Genomic DNA, 18358 nt, shown 5'->3' with positions numbered 1-18358 from the left:
GTTCCTCTCTCAGCAACCCCAATCCAACCCGAGCCTTCGATCCCGCCTCAGACCCAATTCCATTTTAGAGTCTCCAATCATCTCGCTGGTTTCCTCCAATTCCCCACCTCGACCCGCCTAATTCCTTCACAGACTCCCTGATTCCATGTTTTAGATTTCCATATTCTCTCCTCGGCCGCCAATGATTTTTTCAGACTCCCAATTCCTTGCTCAAGTTCTGCAACTCCTTTTCAGGACCCCAAACACCTTCTCAGATCCACCGATTCCTTCTCACGACGCCCGGTTCTCATCACAGACCCTCCACTCCCATCTCAGGACTCCCAACCCCTTCCCGGCGCCCAGCCTCCCTCGGAAGCCCCCCTCCAGCCCGTCCGGCCCGCGGGCCGCGCACCTTGCGTTGCTGCTTCTCCCAGGCCGGGTCCAGCAGCAGGTCCCGGTCCCAGTCGTCCTCCTGGGCCATGTAGTCGCCCATGCTACCGCCGCCGCCGGCGCCATTGCTCCCGCTGCTGGGGCCGTACTGGTACGACTGGTTCGCCGCGTGGTAGTCCACCATTCCGCCGCCTCTCCCGAGCCCGTCCGCTCCCGCCTCTGCTCCCGCCCCTCTGCCCGAGCCTCCGCCGCCGCCGCCGCCGCCGCTGCTTCAGCTGCTTCAGCCCGCCCTGCGCTAGCGCCTGCGCACTGCCCGCTGCGCTTGCGCACCGCGCCTCCGCCGCCGCCGCCGCCGCCGCCCTCCCGCGCGCGCGCGCGCGCTTCCTAACGAGAAAGGCCCTAAGACCCCGCCTCGGGAAGCTCTGAGCCTGCGCAGAGTCCACTTCCCCGCCGCCCTTCGGCTCGTGGACGAGCTTCGCCTCCTCGCGCGCGCGCGCGCGCGCGCGCGGCCTCTACGTGTGGGCGGGCCCAGAGAGCGAAGGATTCGGCCGGCGGGTCTGGCCATTGGGCTCTGGCGTGGAGTGTATTCCCTTTCGGCGCCAGAAATTCAACAAATATTAAGCGCCTACTATGTGCCAGACCATGTTTTACGCATCAACACTAAATAAGATAGACAAAACTGTCTGCCCTCATGAAACAACCGTCTAGTGAAAGGAAAAAAACACAATTTTAGGAAACAGTGTATTGGAGTTGCTGCTGTGGTGCAGCGTGTTAAGAATCCAGCGTTGCCCCAGCTGTGGCATCGGCCCCAGCTGTGGCTCATTTTCCATCCCTTGCCCAGGAATTTCCACATGCCACAGATGCGGGGGGGAAAAAAAGTACATAGCGTATGTATATATTCCAAGGGGATATGTGCTATGAAGAAAAATCAAACAGAACTAGAATGGAAATGAAGTAGTCAGGATTGACTTCATTTATTTTTTTATTTTTTGCCTTTGCTTTTCAGGGCAACACCTGTGGCATATATAAGTTCCTGAGCTAGGAATCAAATCAGAGCTACACCTGCCAGCTTATGCAACAGCCATAGCAACCCACGATCCTTAACCCTCTGAGAGAAACCAGGGATGGAACCTGCATCCTCATGGATACCAGTCGGATTTGGATTTACGCCCTGCTGAGCCACAACGGAAACTGGCAGAGTTGGCTTTATGAACAAGGAGGACAATTAAACAAACTCTTGAAGAATTCACAAAATGGACATGGTAGCTCCGAATGGATACTGGCTGACTGGGAAAGTGGAGGATTTTTTGGACGTGTTTACTTCACTCATTCAAAAAGCATTTATTGAGCCTCTGTTGTATTCCAGGAACTCTTCTTGGATGCTGGTGATAAGGTGCTGAGCATGGTAAGTGCGCCAAGTTCTCAAGTGTATGGGGGACACGACAGTAAATAAATACAAATGACACTCACACATAATAGGTGTCTCAAGTGTAAGTACCCAGAGTTGGGCTCCTGATCTTCCTCCCAAACCTCGTCACCCCATAGCCATCCCCATCTTGGTCAATGGTGCCTCCGGCCTTTCAGCTGTGCAGGCAACAAAGCTTGCAGTCATCCTTGGCTCCTCTTTGTTTTCACACCCTACATCCAGTCGTTCAGGAAATTCTGTCAGATCCATCTTCCAAGTATATACAAAATTCACCCACTTCTCCCATCCCACATGGCCACACCCTGGTTCTGTCCACCCTCACCTTGTCTTCACCTGGACCAGTGTCCCAGCCTCCTCAACATTTCTCAAGTCCTCCACATGCCCCCTTCCCCACCTCTCTTTCTCCAAAGAAACCAGAAGGAGCCTGAGTCAAATCAAGCTCCTCCCTCCCCTGCTCAGAACCATCCCTTGGCGCCACGAAGTCAAAGACAGGAGGAAAGGCTGCAGGATTCCTTGCTTTGACTCAGCCCCGCCCAGCTTTGGAAGCAATGGGGACTCCTGGGGCTTCGGCCAAATTCACCAGTTCGTCCATGTCCTGCCCAGCCTGGTCCCCAGCTCCTCTCCCAACTCTTCTCCCATTCTCCCCCCTCGCTCTCCCAGCTCCTGCCACACTGCTGGCCTCCCGGCTGTTCCTCCAACACACCTGGAAGGGTCCAGCCTCGAGGCCTTGTTACCACTGCGCTTCGCCCCGACACTAGACCCTCAGGATCATAGCCTCCTCTCCTGCACATCGGTGGAAGTATCACCCCCTTAGTGAGACCTCACCTGACCACCGTTTTATAAATAGCACCCCACACCTTCCCGCTTCATTTTTGTCTATAGCACATTCAATACAGTGCATGACTGGTTTACTTATCCTGCTCATCTGTCTCCTTCCCAAGGATGTTGGCCCAAGATGTACGGGAATCTTTGTTTTGGTCACTGCTGTATCACTAGTCTCTGAAGCAGTGTCTGGCAGAAGATAGAAGCTTAAGAAATCCCAGATGAATGAACGGACTTAAAATCATGGTGAGGAATTTGAAGTCTTTGTGTGTTTTTCTCTTTTTTTGTCTTTTTTAGACCTGTACCCGTGGCATACGGTGGTTCCCAGGATAAGAGGCTGAATCTGAGCTGCAGCTGTCAGCCTACACCACGGCCACAGCAACACGGAATCCGAGCCATGTCTGCAACCCACACCACAGCTCACGGCAACACCAGATCCTTAATCTGTTAAGGGAGGCCAGGGAATCAAACCTGTGTCCTCATGGGTCCCTTCATTGTCAAGAGCTCTTTGGGCCACGCCGGACATGGTGGTGTGGGTCCTGGCACCCCCAAGCTCCTCCTGGGTCATGACCTGGCTGAAGACCCAGGAGTGTTGCTGTGTCCAAAGCTGGGCTGGGCTGGGCTGGGTGGGGCTGGGGCAGGGCAACTCTTCCTGCCTGACCTGGAGAACAAGCCCAGAACTCTTGTGCTGGGCCTGCTGGGCCCGGAAAGGCCACTCCAACAATGGGCCACCTGCCCCTCCCTGCCTGCTGGTCGATACTGAGAAAACTCCCAGACCAAGGGCTCAGAGATGAAATGGACATTCCCAGCCAATGAGGTTTAAATTAAAGGCTGCCTTTAATTGCCAGCTTTGAGGCCAGTTCCCAGCAGCCATCCACAGACTGTGCAGTAGTAACAGCTACTGCCTCTGGAGAGTCAGGGGGCAGCGGGCAGGGGCTCAGAGCTGGCAGGGAGAGAGCCCAGAGTGAAGGGGTACAGCCAGTGGCCCTGGCATTGGGGCCGCTGTTTCCACACTTCTTAGCATCCTCAAGACCTCTTCAGTCAGGATTTACACGGTGCTGTATCCCACTATCAACGCTTCTTAGGTGAAACAAGGAGAGCGGGCTGTGTCCTCTCAGGGCAGGAACAGGAACAGATACGGGGATGTCTCCAAATGGCTACGGAAGCAGCTCAAACAGTAGCCCTGTCCCCGAGTGATCATGACAGGGGACAAGGTGATGATTTAAACCCCTTGCATTAACTCACAGCAGCTACGGAAGTGGGTACTCTGGAGTTCCCGCTGTGGCGCAGTGGGTTGAGAATCTGGTGTTGCCCCAGCTGTGGCGGGGGTGACAGCTGTGGCTCGGATTCAGTCCCTGGCCTGGGAACTTCCATATGCCTCAGGTGTAGCCAAAATAAAGGGGGGGGGGGGGAATAGAAAAAAAGAAGTGGGTACTCCCTGCAGCTGTAAAACCAGGGCACAGAGAGGTTAACCAACATGCCCAGAGATCACTCGCCGGGCTGGGGTTTGGACTCTCTTTCTGCAGAGCTGGGCCTCTTAGCTGTTCAAAGGATGAGCGACCTGGGTCAAAGGCATGTCAGCAAAGCAAGACAAGTTGTGGTTCCCCAAAGCAGCAAAGGTCAGAGTGGCCACGGCCTGTTGTGCAGGTTGTATCCTATACCAGGACATTTGCCAGGGCGAGGGGGAGGGTGCCCACCTAGAGTATGTGTCTTTTGCCAATTCACACAACCAAACAGGTGGGTGGGGACATCCCAGTCTCCCCTCCTTCCACCCCGCTTTGAGCTGGCTCCCAAGTCCTGAGCTGTAGAAAAACCCTTTGTCCGCAGAGTTTGGGCACATGCCCTAGTTCCGGGCTCTTGCTCAGGTCTGGATCCCAGGGCAAAGGGTGTCCTGTTCCGCCCTGGGAGTCAGCGCCCTCAGAGCATGATGGGTGTGAGTGCCGGAAGCAGGCAGGGCAGGGAAGGGTGCAGCTCAGGCCCTGCCCCCTCTGTAAGCAAAGTCCACGTACCAGAGCAGGAGAGTCAGGAGAATGAGGCACTCCCTAGGGACCCCGCCAGTCTACACAAAGGGACGTGCCTCTCTTGTGGCATTTGATTTCCCCCAATTTCCCCCAAAGGCAGTCACCAGTATCCCACCCTCTTCCTGCAGACAGCTGGCTCAGAGAAGACACCTGCCCAAGGCCACTCTGCCAGAACGTCTGGAATACTCTGCAAAATGCGAACAACCACGGGAACTAAGGATCATGGGACAAGGGCGAGGCCCTTGGCCAGTGCAGGCCGGGACTTGGGGATGGGGCAGAACGAACGGCTTGACAGAAACCCCAACTTTCTTATCAAGTCCTCTCTACGCAGAAGAGCACTGGGGACTAGACTGCGATGCTGGGGGCCAACGCTTCTGACTCTGAAATTAACAGTGACTGTTTTCTCAGCGCCAAGAACAGGCTAGGTCCTGATCTGAGACCGTTACCGGCAAAAGCTCCGAGTCCTCCTGACTCCGACAAGGCAGCACCATCCCCCCCTTTTACAGACGAGGAAACTGAGGAACAAGGCAAGGAGGCACAACCAGCTGAGCGAACAGCCAGGCGCCCGCCCCGCTCGCCCCTCCAGCCCCTGCCCCGGGGCCACGAGTGGCTGCGCCCGTGAGGCCCAAGGACAAAGGCGGTGCCTCTCCTTCACCAGGAACCCATTCACCCAGGTTCGCCCAGGTTTTCTGGGGCAAAGAAGAGCCCAGGCTAGCTGGGGTGCAGGGCTGGGCTCCTCCCTCCCATTCACAGCCTCCTCCTTGCTGACTCACGGCTGCTGTTCCTTCCACTTGTGACCTGAAAGGTCAGGAAGGCGGTGGCGGACGTCAGCTGCTGGCGAAGAGGAAGTCAAAGGAAACAGGCCGGGCTGCAGGCAGAGGCTCCAGCCAGAACCCAGGTGGCCCCAGCACAGGGTGACTCGAAGCCTGTTCCTGGACCCCTGCTGGGGGGCGAGGGGAAGAGGCAGGAAGCCAGTGAGGAGACAATGGGGCTAAGAAGTCAACAAGTCTTTATTGAATGCCTGCGAGGTTATTGGGAGGAGGCCATGATGCTGGACACGCCTGTTGAGGAGAGAAAGGAGGACCGGTTAATGTGGGAGAGTCAGGGACACGCCGGATAGAGCCACTCTCCACGGGCAGATGCCCACAAACCCCTCGGTCACCATCACACAGGCAGCCGTTAAGAGTCTGGACTCTGGAACAGAGAGGCCTAGATTCAAATCTCGGCTCTGCCCTTCATAGGTGGCTGACCTCAAGCAAGTTACTGAACGGTGGAGTTCCCGCCCGGGCTCAGTGGAAACGAAGCTGACGAGCAGCCATGAGGATGCAGATGCAGCTCAGATCTGGCATGGCTGTGGCTGTGGTGTAGGCTGGCAGCTGTACCTCTGATTTGACTCCTAGCCTGGGAGCCCCCATGTGCAGCAGGTGTGACCTTAAAAATTAAAAAAAAAAAAAAAAAATTACTAAACAGCAGTTTCCCCCTGTGAGAACCACGGAACTGCAGGATTAAATGACGCCCCTGGTACTGAGTGCTGTCTCGACCCTCGTCACCATGACAACGTTTACTAGGTACTGTCTGCAAGACCCTTAGAGCGCCGGACTTGCGTGTTCTCACCAAGAACCCCCGACCCGGTGGGTACATCTCACCCAGAATGAGGGTCCATAGCCCCCAAGTGTGGAGATGACTGCCCGCTCAGTCTTGCTCCTCAATTAAGTACCCACTGAATTGATTTGTACTAAAGGGCCACACGCACTATCTTTTTTCTTTTTTTTAGGGCTGTACCCACGGCATATGGAGGTTCTAAGGCTAGGGGTCTAATTGGAGCTGTAGCTGCTGGCCTACACCACAGCCACAGCCACGCCGGATAGATCCAAGCCGGGTTTGTGTTCTACACCACAGCTCACAGCAGTGCTGGACGCTTAACCCACTGAGCAAGGCCAGGGATCGAACCAGCATCCTCATGGATTCTAGTCGGATGTTTCCACTGAGCCACAACGTGAACTCCACCTATCCCTATCTTTAAAACACCTGAATCACACTCGAGGGTGCGGAGGAGACCCAGGGCGTAAGGAGGCAGGTGCCCCGTACCCTGGTTCTCACTTGCAGGGCAAGGGATGAGAGCATGTCCTGAGCCCCACAGCCTGAGGCCTCCAGCCCCCACTCACTGTCAAAGTCGATCTTCTCCACGATGTTCTTGGGCTTAATGCTCTCCTCCTGGCTACAGATGAAGATCTGGCCCGACTCGTCGGCGCTCCAGCCGTACTTGCTCATCCACACCTTCAGCTGGCCATCTGCAGGGGACACAGGCGGTGCAGATGTGGGCACTGTGATCCTGCAGTACTGGGGGGCCTGCGAGCCAAGGGCCGGGGCGCCCTCCTTCTCCAGAAGCCACCAACATCTCCTGCCTGGACCGTGGCCACAGCCGACCTGATCTCCCGCGACCAGCTGGCTGCTTCTCTAGTTCATTCTCCAAACAGCAGCCAGAGGGAGCCTTTAGCCTTCTCATCCCTCCCATGACAGGGCTTTCATCTTAGACGCTTTCATTTTCCATTTACTGCTCTGCTCTCTCCCGGGGCAAAGCTCAGCTCCTAGTAACGTCTGTGTACTTACTCTGCCTCCCCGCAGCCTGCGTGGATGGCTCCCAAATGAGGACGCCACCATCACTGCCAACAATAAGCCTACGGCCTCAGGTTCAAGAATTCCTTTGCGGTTCTTCTTCGCCCTTAGAAAACATGCTAGCAAGGATGCATGGCCAAGAAGGTGTTTTATGACTTGAAATGATTCTTTTCTGCGTGACCGTGATCAATTTGATAGATTCATCTGCTTCTCTTCACATTCAATTCTAAGGGATGTTTCATCCTCTTTTAATCTAATGTCTCATTTATTTATTTATCTTTTTGTCTTTTTGCCTTTTCTAGGGCCGCTCCCGCGGCATATGGAGGTTCCCAGGCTAGGGGTCGAATCGGAGCCACAGCTACTGGCCTACGCCAGAGCCACAGCAACGCAGGATGCGAGCCATGTCTGCGACCCACACCACAGCTCACGGCAATGCCGGGTGGTTTACCCACTGAGCAAGGGCAGGGACCAAACCCGCAACCTCATGGTTCCTAGTCGGATTCGTTAACCACTGCGCCACAACGGGAACTCCTAATTTCTCTTTTAAATACAGAAAACACCTTAAGGAAACGTAAACATCTCACAGCACTTAGTATAGTGCCTGACAGAGTGTCCAATAAATGTTAGCTTCCACTGAAAACAAATAACATCCTACAAAAAGCCCACCTGGCTCAAAAGGCAGGACTATCGGAGAAGGTCCTCAGAGGAAGCCCCGCCCTCTCCTCCCTGTTCTCACCCCCCACTCCACAAGGAGTAACCACTTTCCATAGCTTTGCATTTTCCTTCCTGTGTTTCTTTTGGCAGCACAAGCAAATATACTCACACGCGTTTTTTTCTTTACTTCCTTTTTAGAGAGATCATTTAGAAACGTAAATCCGATGATGTCCCTCCCTGCTTAGACCTCACTCGGGAGTGAGTCCTCACTGAGACGCAGTCCTCAGGAGCCCCGGGTACCTGGCCTTCCCGGCACCTCTGCCCCCGGCTCTGCCCCTCGCTCACCGGGCTCCAGTCAAGGGCTCCCGGGCAGCTCTGTGGGCCTGTGATCCTCACATTCGCTCTGCCCCACGCTGCCCGCTTCACTCCGCCGGCCAAGGTAACTGTTCGGACGCTGCACTGCCTCACCTCTGTGTTCCCCCCCAGGGGCTGTCACGCACGGATCCCCACCAGAGATGTTCAGCCTCATCTGTCAGCTGTTTCACCACGTCCACAAGAGAGACTCTGAGCCGTTCACTGTTATTCATTGCTGTGCCCCTAGGGCCGTAGCTGGCACAGAGTGGGCATTCCATTAGTTTATGCAGAATAAACCAACAAATGCCAAAGGATCTCTGCCAAGGAAGGAGACGCTTTATGTGAATCCCTTAGTCCCTCCCTAGGCTGGGCCTTCACCTGGTGAGGCAGAGGTGGGTCCGCCTGAGGAGCCACTGAGGCCCATGGCCCCGACCCCCCTGACCTCCTAGAATGGTACTGGGGACCCAGAGGGCCTTACCTGTCAGATCCCCGAGCATCTCGGCCAGCAGCCAGCGATCGATGTGCTGATAAGTGATGCCAACGACATGGCAGATAACTGCAGAAAGGAGGGACAAAGATGCTGCAGGGCGGCCCTGTGGCCACTCCCGCCCCTCAGGGAGTCCAAGCTCAGAGAGGGGCTTACATTTGCGGACGGAGTCTTCAAAGCCAGTTATACCTTCCAGGAGGTCCATGTTTTCATCCAGGGCTTGCTGTGAGGGGAGCGACAATGTCCAAAACGTTAACGTCGGTAATGCCAAGAACGCTAAGACCACCACCAGCGACAGAGGCGAGCACTCGAGCCTCCACCCACATGCCAGCCCTTCCGTGTGCAACCTCGTGATGTAAGTGTGGCTGATTTTGTTCACCATTTTAGAGACAAGGAGACCAAAGCTCACAGCAGCTAAGTGATGTGCCTGTAATCAGAGAGCTGGGGTGTGCACGGGCCAGGCGGACACCAGTCCCGACAGAGGATGTGGAGACGGAATCGCTTCCTGCACTCAACTCCGTCGACTTGGTTCCCATCTCACTCAAACGTCAAGTGTCCCCCACGACCCACGAAGCCCCGCAGGACCTGCCTGTCGCCCCTGCCCACTTGCCCCTCACTCCAGCCATGGGGCTCCTCACTGCCCCTCAGACATGCCAGGCCCCCACCCACTCAAGGCCTCCATGCTGGCTGGTTCTGGAACTTTCCTCCCCTGCGGCTCACACCCCCACCTTTCAGGCTTCTGCTCAAATGTCCCCTCCCCAGCAAGGGCTCCCCAAAACGAGTGATGGAAATGAGGAACCCAGGAGGACGGTGGGAAGGAGCGGCTGTCCTGGAGCCAAGCTGAGCGGGTGTGAGGGAGCGGCGCGTGATGCCCCATCAGGCGGGGCTGGAGGGGCAGGTGAGACGGGGCCTGAGAACTTCCTACTGGATCCAGCAGTGGGGACGTCACTGCAGATCTGGACAAGAGTGGGTCCATGGAGTGTGTGTGGGCTGGAGGCCGGGGGCAGAGGGTTGGCCACAGAAACCTGAATGGAGGGGCTTCCAGTGACCAGGGGACCAGGGGAGGCTGAGGGCAGGCTAGCTGTCCCAGGGTGGGCTGACAGAGTCCCCATTCACCCTAGACGGGGTTTCCTAGGATGTGAGACTTCCAGCTTTAAAATCAAGAAAGCCCCGAGCAAACAGGAGCGTGGCTGGAATGAGAGGCAGAGCTGGTGGGGTGTGGAGGTTGACAGAGAGTTCTCTTTTTCAGCTGAAATGAAGTGCAGGGTGGACGTCTCCTGTGGTGATGGAAACCACGTGGGAAGGCCAAGTTTGCTCTATGGAGGAGCCGGGAGAGCCACGGTGGGATGCCCAGCAGGCGAGAGGAAGGGGACTGGAGCCCTGGAGAAGGGGGGCCTGTGACAGGAGCAGGGACAATTCAGCCATGAAAACAGCAAAGTGCTGGGTTGGCTGCCCACAGACGTCAGGCTGGGGGCGGGAAGTCCTGCTCTGGCTGCTTCTACCTTCCCAGGAAAGGAGGGGCCATAGGACAAGCAGAGGTGGTGAGAAGCTGAGCAGGGCTATCCAGCAGAGCAGGGAGGGCGCAAGGCCCTGGACGAGCAGGGGCTGAAGACCGTGTCTGGGTGGTGGCCGGCCCCGGAGGGGTTCTTCTCTGGCCTTGCGCATCCTCGCAGATCCAGGTGTGGAAGGGGAGGAGCGCGCATTTGTGCCGGAGGAGGAAGCCGGATGAGGGCCAGGGCTGCTGGTCAGGCCCAAAGGTGTCGGGTCGGGGACCTCAGGGGGGCGAGCTGGGAATCGAGGACGTGGTCAGAGGGTGGAGGTGACATTCACGGACGGAGGAGGAGGAAGCGAACACTGGTGAAGACAAGGACAGGCCACTGGCTCCCAGCCTTAGCTGGGCATCGGAATCATCAGGAATAACTGTAAAAGCCCTAAGTCTAGACTGCACCCAGACCACTTATATCGGATTCCAGGGAGGCAGGAGCCAAGTATCATAATGTGTTTGTTTTTTTTCTGCTTTTTAGGGCCGCACTGGAGGCATGTGCAAGTTCCCAGGTTAGGGGTGGAAACAGAGCTATAGCTGCCAGCCCACGCCACAGCCACAGCATCACCAGATCCTCAACTAACGGGGCGAGGCCAGGGATCGAACCTGCGTCTTCACGGATACTAGTCGGGCTCATTACCACTGAGCCACAACGGGAACTTCCAGTATTTGTTTAACTCCTCAGGGGTCCAAAGTGCTGAGAACCAGTGGTCTAGGGTGTGACTACCAGTGAGAGGCTGAAGGCACAGAGAGGAGAAAAGTTCCAGAAACTGGGGGGACAGGGTGGTGGAAGAATCACGGATCTGCCTGCCTTTGCAAGCACCTAAGAATGAAAACAGCGGGAAGAGGGCCAGTGAGCTACATTCTTCATGACAAGATGAATGAGCACTGCTGGGGGGCGGGTGCTGATGCCACAAAAGGGGGGCGGAAGTACAAACACAGGGCTGGGGGCTGGGAGCTGGGGAGGGAGATGAATCCGAGTAGAGGGGAGAGGCTGAGAGGCTACCTGGGAAGCTGCAGAGATGGACGGCTGGGCCAGGCTGGGTTAGAGCAAGCAAAAGAGGAAGAGTGTTTAGAGGACGAGGGCCTTTGCTGGAAGGGTGTGTGTGTCGCTTGAGCTCTGCGGCACAGCAGACAGCCCGGCCCCGGCTGAGCATGACCATTCCATGGGCACAGGACCCACGCCACGAAGGCAGCCAACCCGCCGGGCACAGTCGCCACCTTCGGCGGCCTGCTCCACGCGGCCCAGTCACCACCCTGCCCCCAGAGCCAAGGGAAGTTACCCAGAAGGCCTGGAAGTGGCAGGTCTCTAGCAGGTCTCCCAGGTACAAAATCTGCCGGATGGGCCGTTCTTCTTGCTGGAAGGAAGGGTTAAGGGAAAAGGCCCTGGGGCGGGAGGAGCCCGCTGCTGAGTCCTAGACTGCCCGCGCCCATCTTTTGTTCACTCCCACTTGTGATGGCAAAAGTGAAAAAAAGTCCTAATGAGCCAGTGTGGGGACTCTTTTTTTTTTTCCCCTGGTCTTTTTAGGGCTGCACCCACAGCATATGGAGGTTCACAGGCTAGGGGTCAAATTGGAGCCGCAGCCGCCAGCCTACGCCACAGCCATGCCAGATCCGAGCGGAGCCTGTGACCTACACCACAGCTCACAGCAATGCCAGATCCTTAACCCACTGAGCGAGACCAGGGATCGAACCCGTGTCCTCATGGATGCTAGTCGGATTCACTTCTGCTGAGCCACGACAGGAACTCCCTGATGGGGACTGTTAATGCATCAGTGGCCCAACCACACACTGAAGTGGAGTCTCTCATAGAACTGACACAGCGAAAGTGATGAGACACACTGTGAGAGGAAGAAAGCAAGATGTAAGGAGTTCCCTGGTGGTCTAGTGGTTAGGATTCGGCACCTTCACTGCTGCAGCCGGGTTCAATCCCTTGTCTGGGAACTGAGATCCCAGAAAGAGAAAGAAAGAGAAAAACAGAGAAAGAAAAAACGAAAGAAGAGGAAAAAAGCAAGATGCAGAATGATGTGCATACTGGCCCGTTTGGGTGGGGAGGACCATGAGGGTATAAACACACACAGCTGCACTTATGCATCCTGAGAGCCTCTGTGGAAAGGCCCCCAGGACTATAAACTACCACTGCCTTCCTGGAGAAGAGCGGGGGACTGTGGGATGGGGCGGGAGGAGGCCTTGATTTGTTTCACTGCACATTTTGTTGGACTTTGAACAGTGGACCATGTGCCTTTTTTAAGCCACCAGAACAGACCCCTGGGGCAGGCAAACAATCTCTCCGAAAGCAGGCCCTCCCACAACACACCATGCAGAGCAGGGTCAAGGAGCGAGCCTTTCTCAGCCCAGACATGGTGCCAAGCCCGTGCTGGGTACTCAGTGTCTGCTGCTCGGCTCAGACCGCTGCTCCGTGAATTCACCCACCCGGCCCAGGGAGCAGGAAGGATACGTGCGCCTGGTCGATCATGCACTTGCACAGCGTGAAGTCGGTGTGGGGCAGGTTGGTGAGGGCCTTCAGCAGGATCTGGGCGGTGACAGTGGTCTGGAAGAAAGCTGGGTTGAACTGGTACCTAGGAAGCGGAACAAAGACACAGTGGTGGTGGCGTCTCCGGGCCCCTCGGCCTCGACAGGTGCTGTGCACTGCTTTGGCCCAGGGTTTGGGAGCTGGACATGCCGGGGCTCTAATCCTGAGTGCACGGCTCCCTGGCTGTGCCTTTACCTCCCTGACCCTACTTTCTTGCTGTGCAGACGTGCACAGTTAATCCTCACAACCACCCAGCAAGGCAGTGTTAAGTGCATCACTAACAAATGAGCACAAAAGTGGCGTCTGGAGGAGTGGTCAGGGCTTTGGAGTCAACTGCCTGGCTTTAAACTTCACTGCTGAGTGACCTGCGACTACCTTTTAATTTTACTTTATGTTTTGGCCTTTTTAGGGCTGCACCTGTGGCATATGGAGGCTCCCAGGTTAAGGGTCGGATTGGAGCTGCAGCTGTCGGCCTACAGCACAGCCACAGCAATGCCAGATCAGAGCTGCATCTGCAACCTACACCACAGGTCACTGCAACGCCGGATCCTCCACCCACTGAGCGAGGCCCGGGATTGAACCTGCAACCTCATAGATACTAGTCGGATTCATTATCACTGAGCCACAACTCCTCGATTACTTATTTTAAATGCTCCCTGCATCAGTTTCCTCCCTTGCAAGAGGGGATAACAACAACCACATCTACTTCACAAAGGCAAGGCAGGCTCTAAGTGGGGCAGCACACACAAAGCTTCCAGCACTGCAGCTACCACTCCCTAAGCGGCAGTCATCCCCAGTACAACCCCAACAGCTCGCAAGTCCCAGTGTATTATCTCTATTTTACAGATGGCAAAACTGAGGCTACGCCACCTAAAAAATCACACAGCTGGTAATGTGCCAATAAAGCACTGAGGAGGCAGAACCCAAACGTCCATCGACAGAAGCAATAACTAGGACCACATGGAACACTATACAGCAATGACAACACACGGCAGCCACATAGAAAAAGGATGGATCTCACAAACCCAGGGCTGACTGGAAAACGCCAGATACAGAAGAGCTTCAGTCGTATGACTACATTTATGTCAAGTTCAAAGCAGGGAAACATGAGCTAGGTTAATCGGGATGCGTGTGCGCGTGTGCCTACGTCTTAAACGCACATAAAACCAGGCCATGAGAGCCTAAAAGTGGTTACCATGGTGGGGGTAGTTGGCACAAAACACACGAGGCAAAGGCCCAGGGGCACCGGCAGCACTCACTTTTGCAACCTGGATGGTGAGCACACGCGTGCTCGTTTACACTTACTTGTTAAACTACGTATTTGGTTTTGTTTTTTATTTTTGCCTTTTAGGGCCACACACAAGGCATATGGAAGTTTCCAGGCCAGAGGTCGAATTGGAGCTACAGATGCCAGCCTAGACCACAGCCACAGCGACGCAGGAGCCAAGCTGCATCTGCAACCTACACCACAGCTCACAGCAACATCGGATCCTTAACCCGCAGGGCGAGGCCAGGGATCAAACCTGCATCCTCAGGGATCCTGGTCGTGTTCATTTCCGCTGTGCCACAAAGGGAATTCCATGTATTTGTTTTATGTGCTAGCCTGTGTGTTTTGAAACTATTTTTTAAAAAGCCATTCCTCCGCCTGCCCCAACTTCCCTGGCTTCCTAGTCTAGCACATCGAGAAAAGTTATATGCGATCCAAAAAATATATTTAAAACTCAAGACAACTCAATGCCCAAACCCCAAAAAACCCTACTAAAAAATGGGAGAAGACCTGAATAGACATTTTTCCAAAGAAGATGTACCGATCAACACAGACACACAAAAAGATGCACGACAATGATAATCATCCGGGAGATTCAAATCAAAACCACGATGAGCTGTCACTTCACACCTGTCAGAAAGGCCAAGGATGTGGAGAAGAGACCACTCTGGTACATCTGTTGGTGGAAATGTAATTGGTGCAGCCACTATGGAAGACAATATAAAGGTTCCCCCCAGAAATGAAAAAAATAGAACTACCAGGGAGTTCCTGCTGTGGCTCAGTGGGTTTAAGAATCTGACTCGTATCCATGAGGATGTGGGTTCAATCCCTCGTGTCGCTCAGTGGGTTAAGGATCCAGCGTTACCGTGAGCTGTGGTGTAGGTTGAAGGCTTGGCTCAGGTCTGGCGTTGCTATGGCTGTGTAGCTGCAGCTCTGATTCAACCCCTAGCCTGGGAACTTCCATGTGCCGTGGGTGCGGCCCTAAAAAGACAAACAGAAACAGAACTACCAGAAATTCCTGCTGTGGTGCCACAGGATACATGAATCTCTGCAGCACTGAGACACAGGTTCGACCCCTGGGCCAGCACAGTGGGTTAAAGGATCCAGCGTTGCCGCAGTTTACGCTGAAACTGTGGTTGGATCTGATCCCTGGCCTTGGAACTCCATACGCCATAGGGAGGCCAAAAAAGGGGGAAAAGAAAGAACCAGCCACCTAAATGTCCATCAACAGATGAGTGGACTAAGAAGATGTGGTATATAAACACAATGGAATACTACTTGGTCATAAAAAGGAGTGAAATAATGCCATTCACAGCAACATGGATGCAACCAGAGATGATCACACTCAGTAAAGTCAGAAAGAGAAAGACAAGTACCACACGACATCACTTATACATGGAATCTCAAATATGGCACAAATAAACATATCTACAAAACAAAAACAGACTCACAAACATAGAGAACAGATTTGTGGTTATCAAGGGGGAGGAGGGAGAGCAGGATAGACTGACAGCCTGTGGTGAGTAAATGCAACTATTACATTTATAATAGACCAACAACAAGATCCTACCAGAGAGTACAGGGAACCATAACCAATCTTTTGGGATAAACCATGATAGAAAAGAACATTAAAAATAAAAATAAGTATATATATATATATATATATATATATATATATATATATATATATCTGGATAACTAAGTCATTTTGCTGTACAGGAGAAATTGGCACAACATTATACCAACAATTATTAAAAAAAAAAAAAATACTACCATATGACCCAGCAATTCCAACCTGAGTACACATCCAAAGATAACAAAAACACTAAGTCGAAAAGACACATGCACCCCAATGTTCACAGCAGCACTATTTATGACAGCCAAGACATGGGAGCACTCTAGGTGTCCACTAACAAATGAATGGATAAAACGGGATACACACACAAGGGAACATCACCCAGCCATGAAAGAATGAAATTTTGCCCTTTGCAATGACATGAATGGACCTCAATACGCTTAGTGAAATAAGCTGAAGAAAGACAAATACTGTACGTTTTGACTAATATGTGGAACCTAAAAGATGACAACGGATGACTATAATGAAACAAAAACAAACCCAAATATACAGAACAAACTAGTGGTTACCAGAGGGGAGCAGGGTGGGAGGGAGGCAAGACAGGCGGGCGAAGGAGATTAAGAGATACAAACTGGTAGATATAAAATAAGTAAGATACAAGGATGTAACATACAGCACAGACTATAACCAATTTTTTTTTTTTTTTTTTTTTTTTTTGTCTTTTTGCTATTTCTTGGGCCGCTCCCACGGCATATGGAGGTTCCCAGGCTAGGGGTCCAATTGGAGCTGTAGCCACCGGCCTACGCCAGAGTCACAGCAACATGGGATCCGAGCCGCGTCTGCAACCTACACCACAGCTCACCGTCTGCAACCTACACCACAGCTCACCGCAACGCCGGATCGTTAACCCACTGAGCAAGGCCAGGGACCGAACCCGCAACCTCATGGTTCCTAGTCGGATTTGTTAACCACTGCGCCATGACAGGAACTCCATCAATGTTTTATATAACCATGTTTTTGGCCATACTTGCAGCATATGGAAGTTTCAAGGATAAAACCCATGCCACAGCGGTGACAACGCTGGATCTTTAACCTGCTGAGCCACCAGAGAACTCTTATATTGACTTTAAATGGAATAAAATCTATAAACACATCCAATTGTTATGTTTCACACCTGAAAATATAACACTGTACATCAATTACATTTCAACTTAAAAGAGAGAGAAGCCACATCCTGTGGGCCACCCCCAACTCCCACCCTACCCAGTATTGGGAGCGGCACCTTGCTGGCTACTGACACAGTGGTGGGAACAGATGCAGACACTCACAGTTTCAGAACAGCCAGGTTGGCTTCCAGATCATAGGCATTCTCCTTAGCCTGTGTCTCCACATAGCGCTCCAGGGTGGCCAGATTCTCAGGATTATACCTAGAGGAGAAACAAGATGGGTGAGCAGAAAAGAGAGGAGCTGAGGTCAGTCGCTCTGTGGGGCCGGGGTGAGAGGGGACACTGTAGCCTGCTCCTCCCTCTTCCTTTCTTGCTTCCCTCCAGATCTGTCACTGGTCACTTGCTCTACTCAAATACCGAATCAGCTCTATAACCTCTAACAAAACTTATCCACATCCCAGACCTAAGCCTAAGCTCTAGCCCCCGTGTATTTTTTTTTTTTCTTAAGGCCGCACCCTTGGCCGCATATGTAGGTTCCCAGGCTAGGGGCTGAATCAGAGCTACAGTTGCTGGCCCACACCACAGCCACAGCAACGCAGGATCCGAGCCGCATCTGCAACCTATACCACAGCTCACAGCAACACCAGATCCTTAATCCACTGAGAAAGGCCAGGGATTGTACCCGCAACCTCAGGGTTCCTAGTCAGAAGTGTTTCCGCTGTGCCACGATGAGAACTCTATCAGCCCTGTGTCTTTTCTAGGATGTCTCCTCAACCTCTCAGCCAACCAGCCCTGGCAGCATGTATACCTGGCCTCCAGGACATCTTTGCCAGGCACCCCTTTCTCCCCTCCCCAGGCCCCACTCAGGTCTAGCACCATCTTCTCCTGCCTAGCATTCCCCCCATCCCAGCCCTGACCACTTCTGGCTACCACTACCACTGCCTATTGGCAGGTTTGTCTAGACTCTGAACCGGGAACTCCGTGAAAGCACAGCCTGTGACTCTCTTGGTCACTTCTGGTTCGCAGCAGTGCCCAGCACTGACAAAACAGATTTTAGTAAACATGTATTGGATGAATGATATGGGAGGGGGGAGAGAGAAAGAGGCACTGAGAGAGACAGACTGAGGAGGAGAGAAAGGAAAGTGAGGGGAAGCCGAGAAGCAGAGAGAGAGGCCTTACATCAATTAAAAAAGGGAGGACTGAGCGGTAGACAAGCTTATCGCCCGCCATAAGGCCTCTGCAGTGCTGTTTCCTTAAACATCTCCAAGACGACTGAAAAAACCCCACTCCCGGGCAAGCCCAGGATCCAGACCACCCTTGCTGTCTCCCGAAAAATCCCCTCCTCCATCCTGCTTGGCCAGAAGCGCTCCCTCTGACCAGGTTCAGACCTGTCGATACCCTTGAGCAACTTGCCCACGTTCGCTCTCATCTGCTCAAACATCGCCATGACTACTCTTGCCTCCCACACCGGGACTGAAGCCGAAGATCCTACAGGCACGGCGTCCTCGAGGACCGGAAAAGGAA

At 53.7% G+C, this 18358-nt stretch overlaps 3 protein-coding genes across 18 annotated transcripts in view; all 3 read right to left on the bottom strand.

Annotated features, from left to right (window-relative positions):
• ACTN4 (actinin alpha 4) overlaps positions 1-604 on the bottom strand; it is a 72086-nt gene extending 71482 nt beyond the window's left edge. For all 15 annotated transcript variants that reach the window (XM_084960539.1, XM_084960541.1, XM_084960544.1 and 12 more), the window contains exon 1: positions 392-604. Coding sequence is in view for 6 of the 15 variants with exons in the window: in XM_003127120.6 (XP_003127168.2) it covers positions 392-553 (162 nt within the window). In the remaining 9 variants the exon portion in view is untranslated. The remainder of the gene's footprint in view (positions 1-391) is intronic.
• Positions 1-18358, bottom strand: part of NFKBIB (NFKB inhibitor beta) — a 1076695-nt gene that overhangs the window by 218118 nt on the left and 840219 nt on the right. The gene's annotated exons all lie outside the window — the stretch shown is intronic.
• EIF3K (eukaryotic translation initiation factor 3 subunit K) lies at positions 5631-18356 on the bottom strand. 2 transcript variants are annotated; one of them, XR_014806129.1, is made up of 8 exons: positions 18223-18356; positions 16997-17095; positions 12751-12871; positions 11576-11650; positions 8906-8972; positions 8741-8818; positions 6531-6929; positions 5631-6007 (listed from the first exon to the last, which is right to left on the bottom strand). XR_014806129.1 is itself a non-coding variant. In XM_003127119.6 (8 exons), the coding sequence occupies exons 1-8, from the start codon at positions 18279-18281 to the stop codon at positions 5668-5670; spliced, it is 657 nt and encodes a 218-aa protein (XP_003127167.2). In that variant the 5' UTR covers positions 18282-18356; the 3' UTR covers positions 5631-5667. The 2 variants fall into 2 exon arrangements, 1 of the variants encoding a protein (XP_003127167.2); XM_003127119.6 differs by having other exon boundaries at positions 5631-5699; positions 6804-6929.

Source organism: Sus scrofa, chromosome 6 (genome assembly GCF_054392235.1).
Source record: "Sus scrofa isolate SSC_HxYL_T2T_F1_AM1 chromosome 6, Sscrofa_HxYL_maternal_Yorkshire_Landrace_v2.0, whole genome shotgun sequence".
NCBI classification, from domain to species: Eukaryota; Metazoa; Chordata; class Mammalia; order Artiodactyla; family Suidae; genus Sus; species Sus scrofa.
Note: the sequence above shows the minus strand (reverse complement) of the source record. Positions and strands in the feature narration are given on the sequence as shown.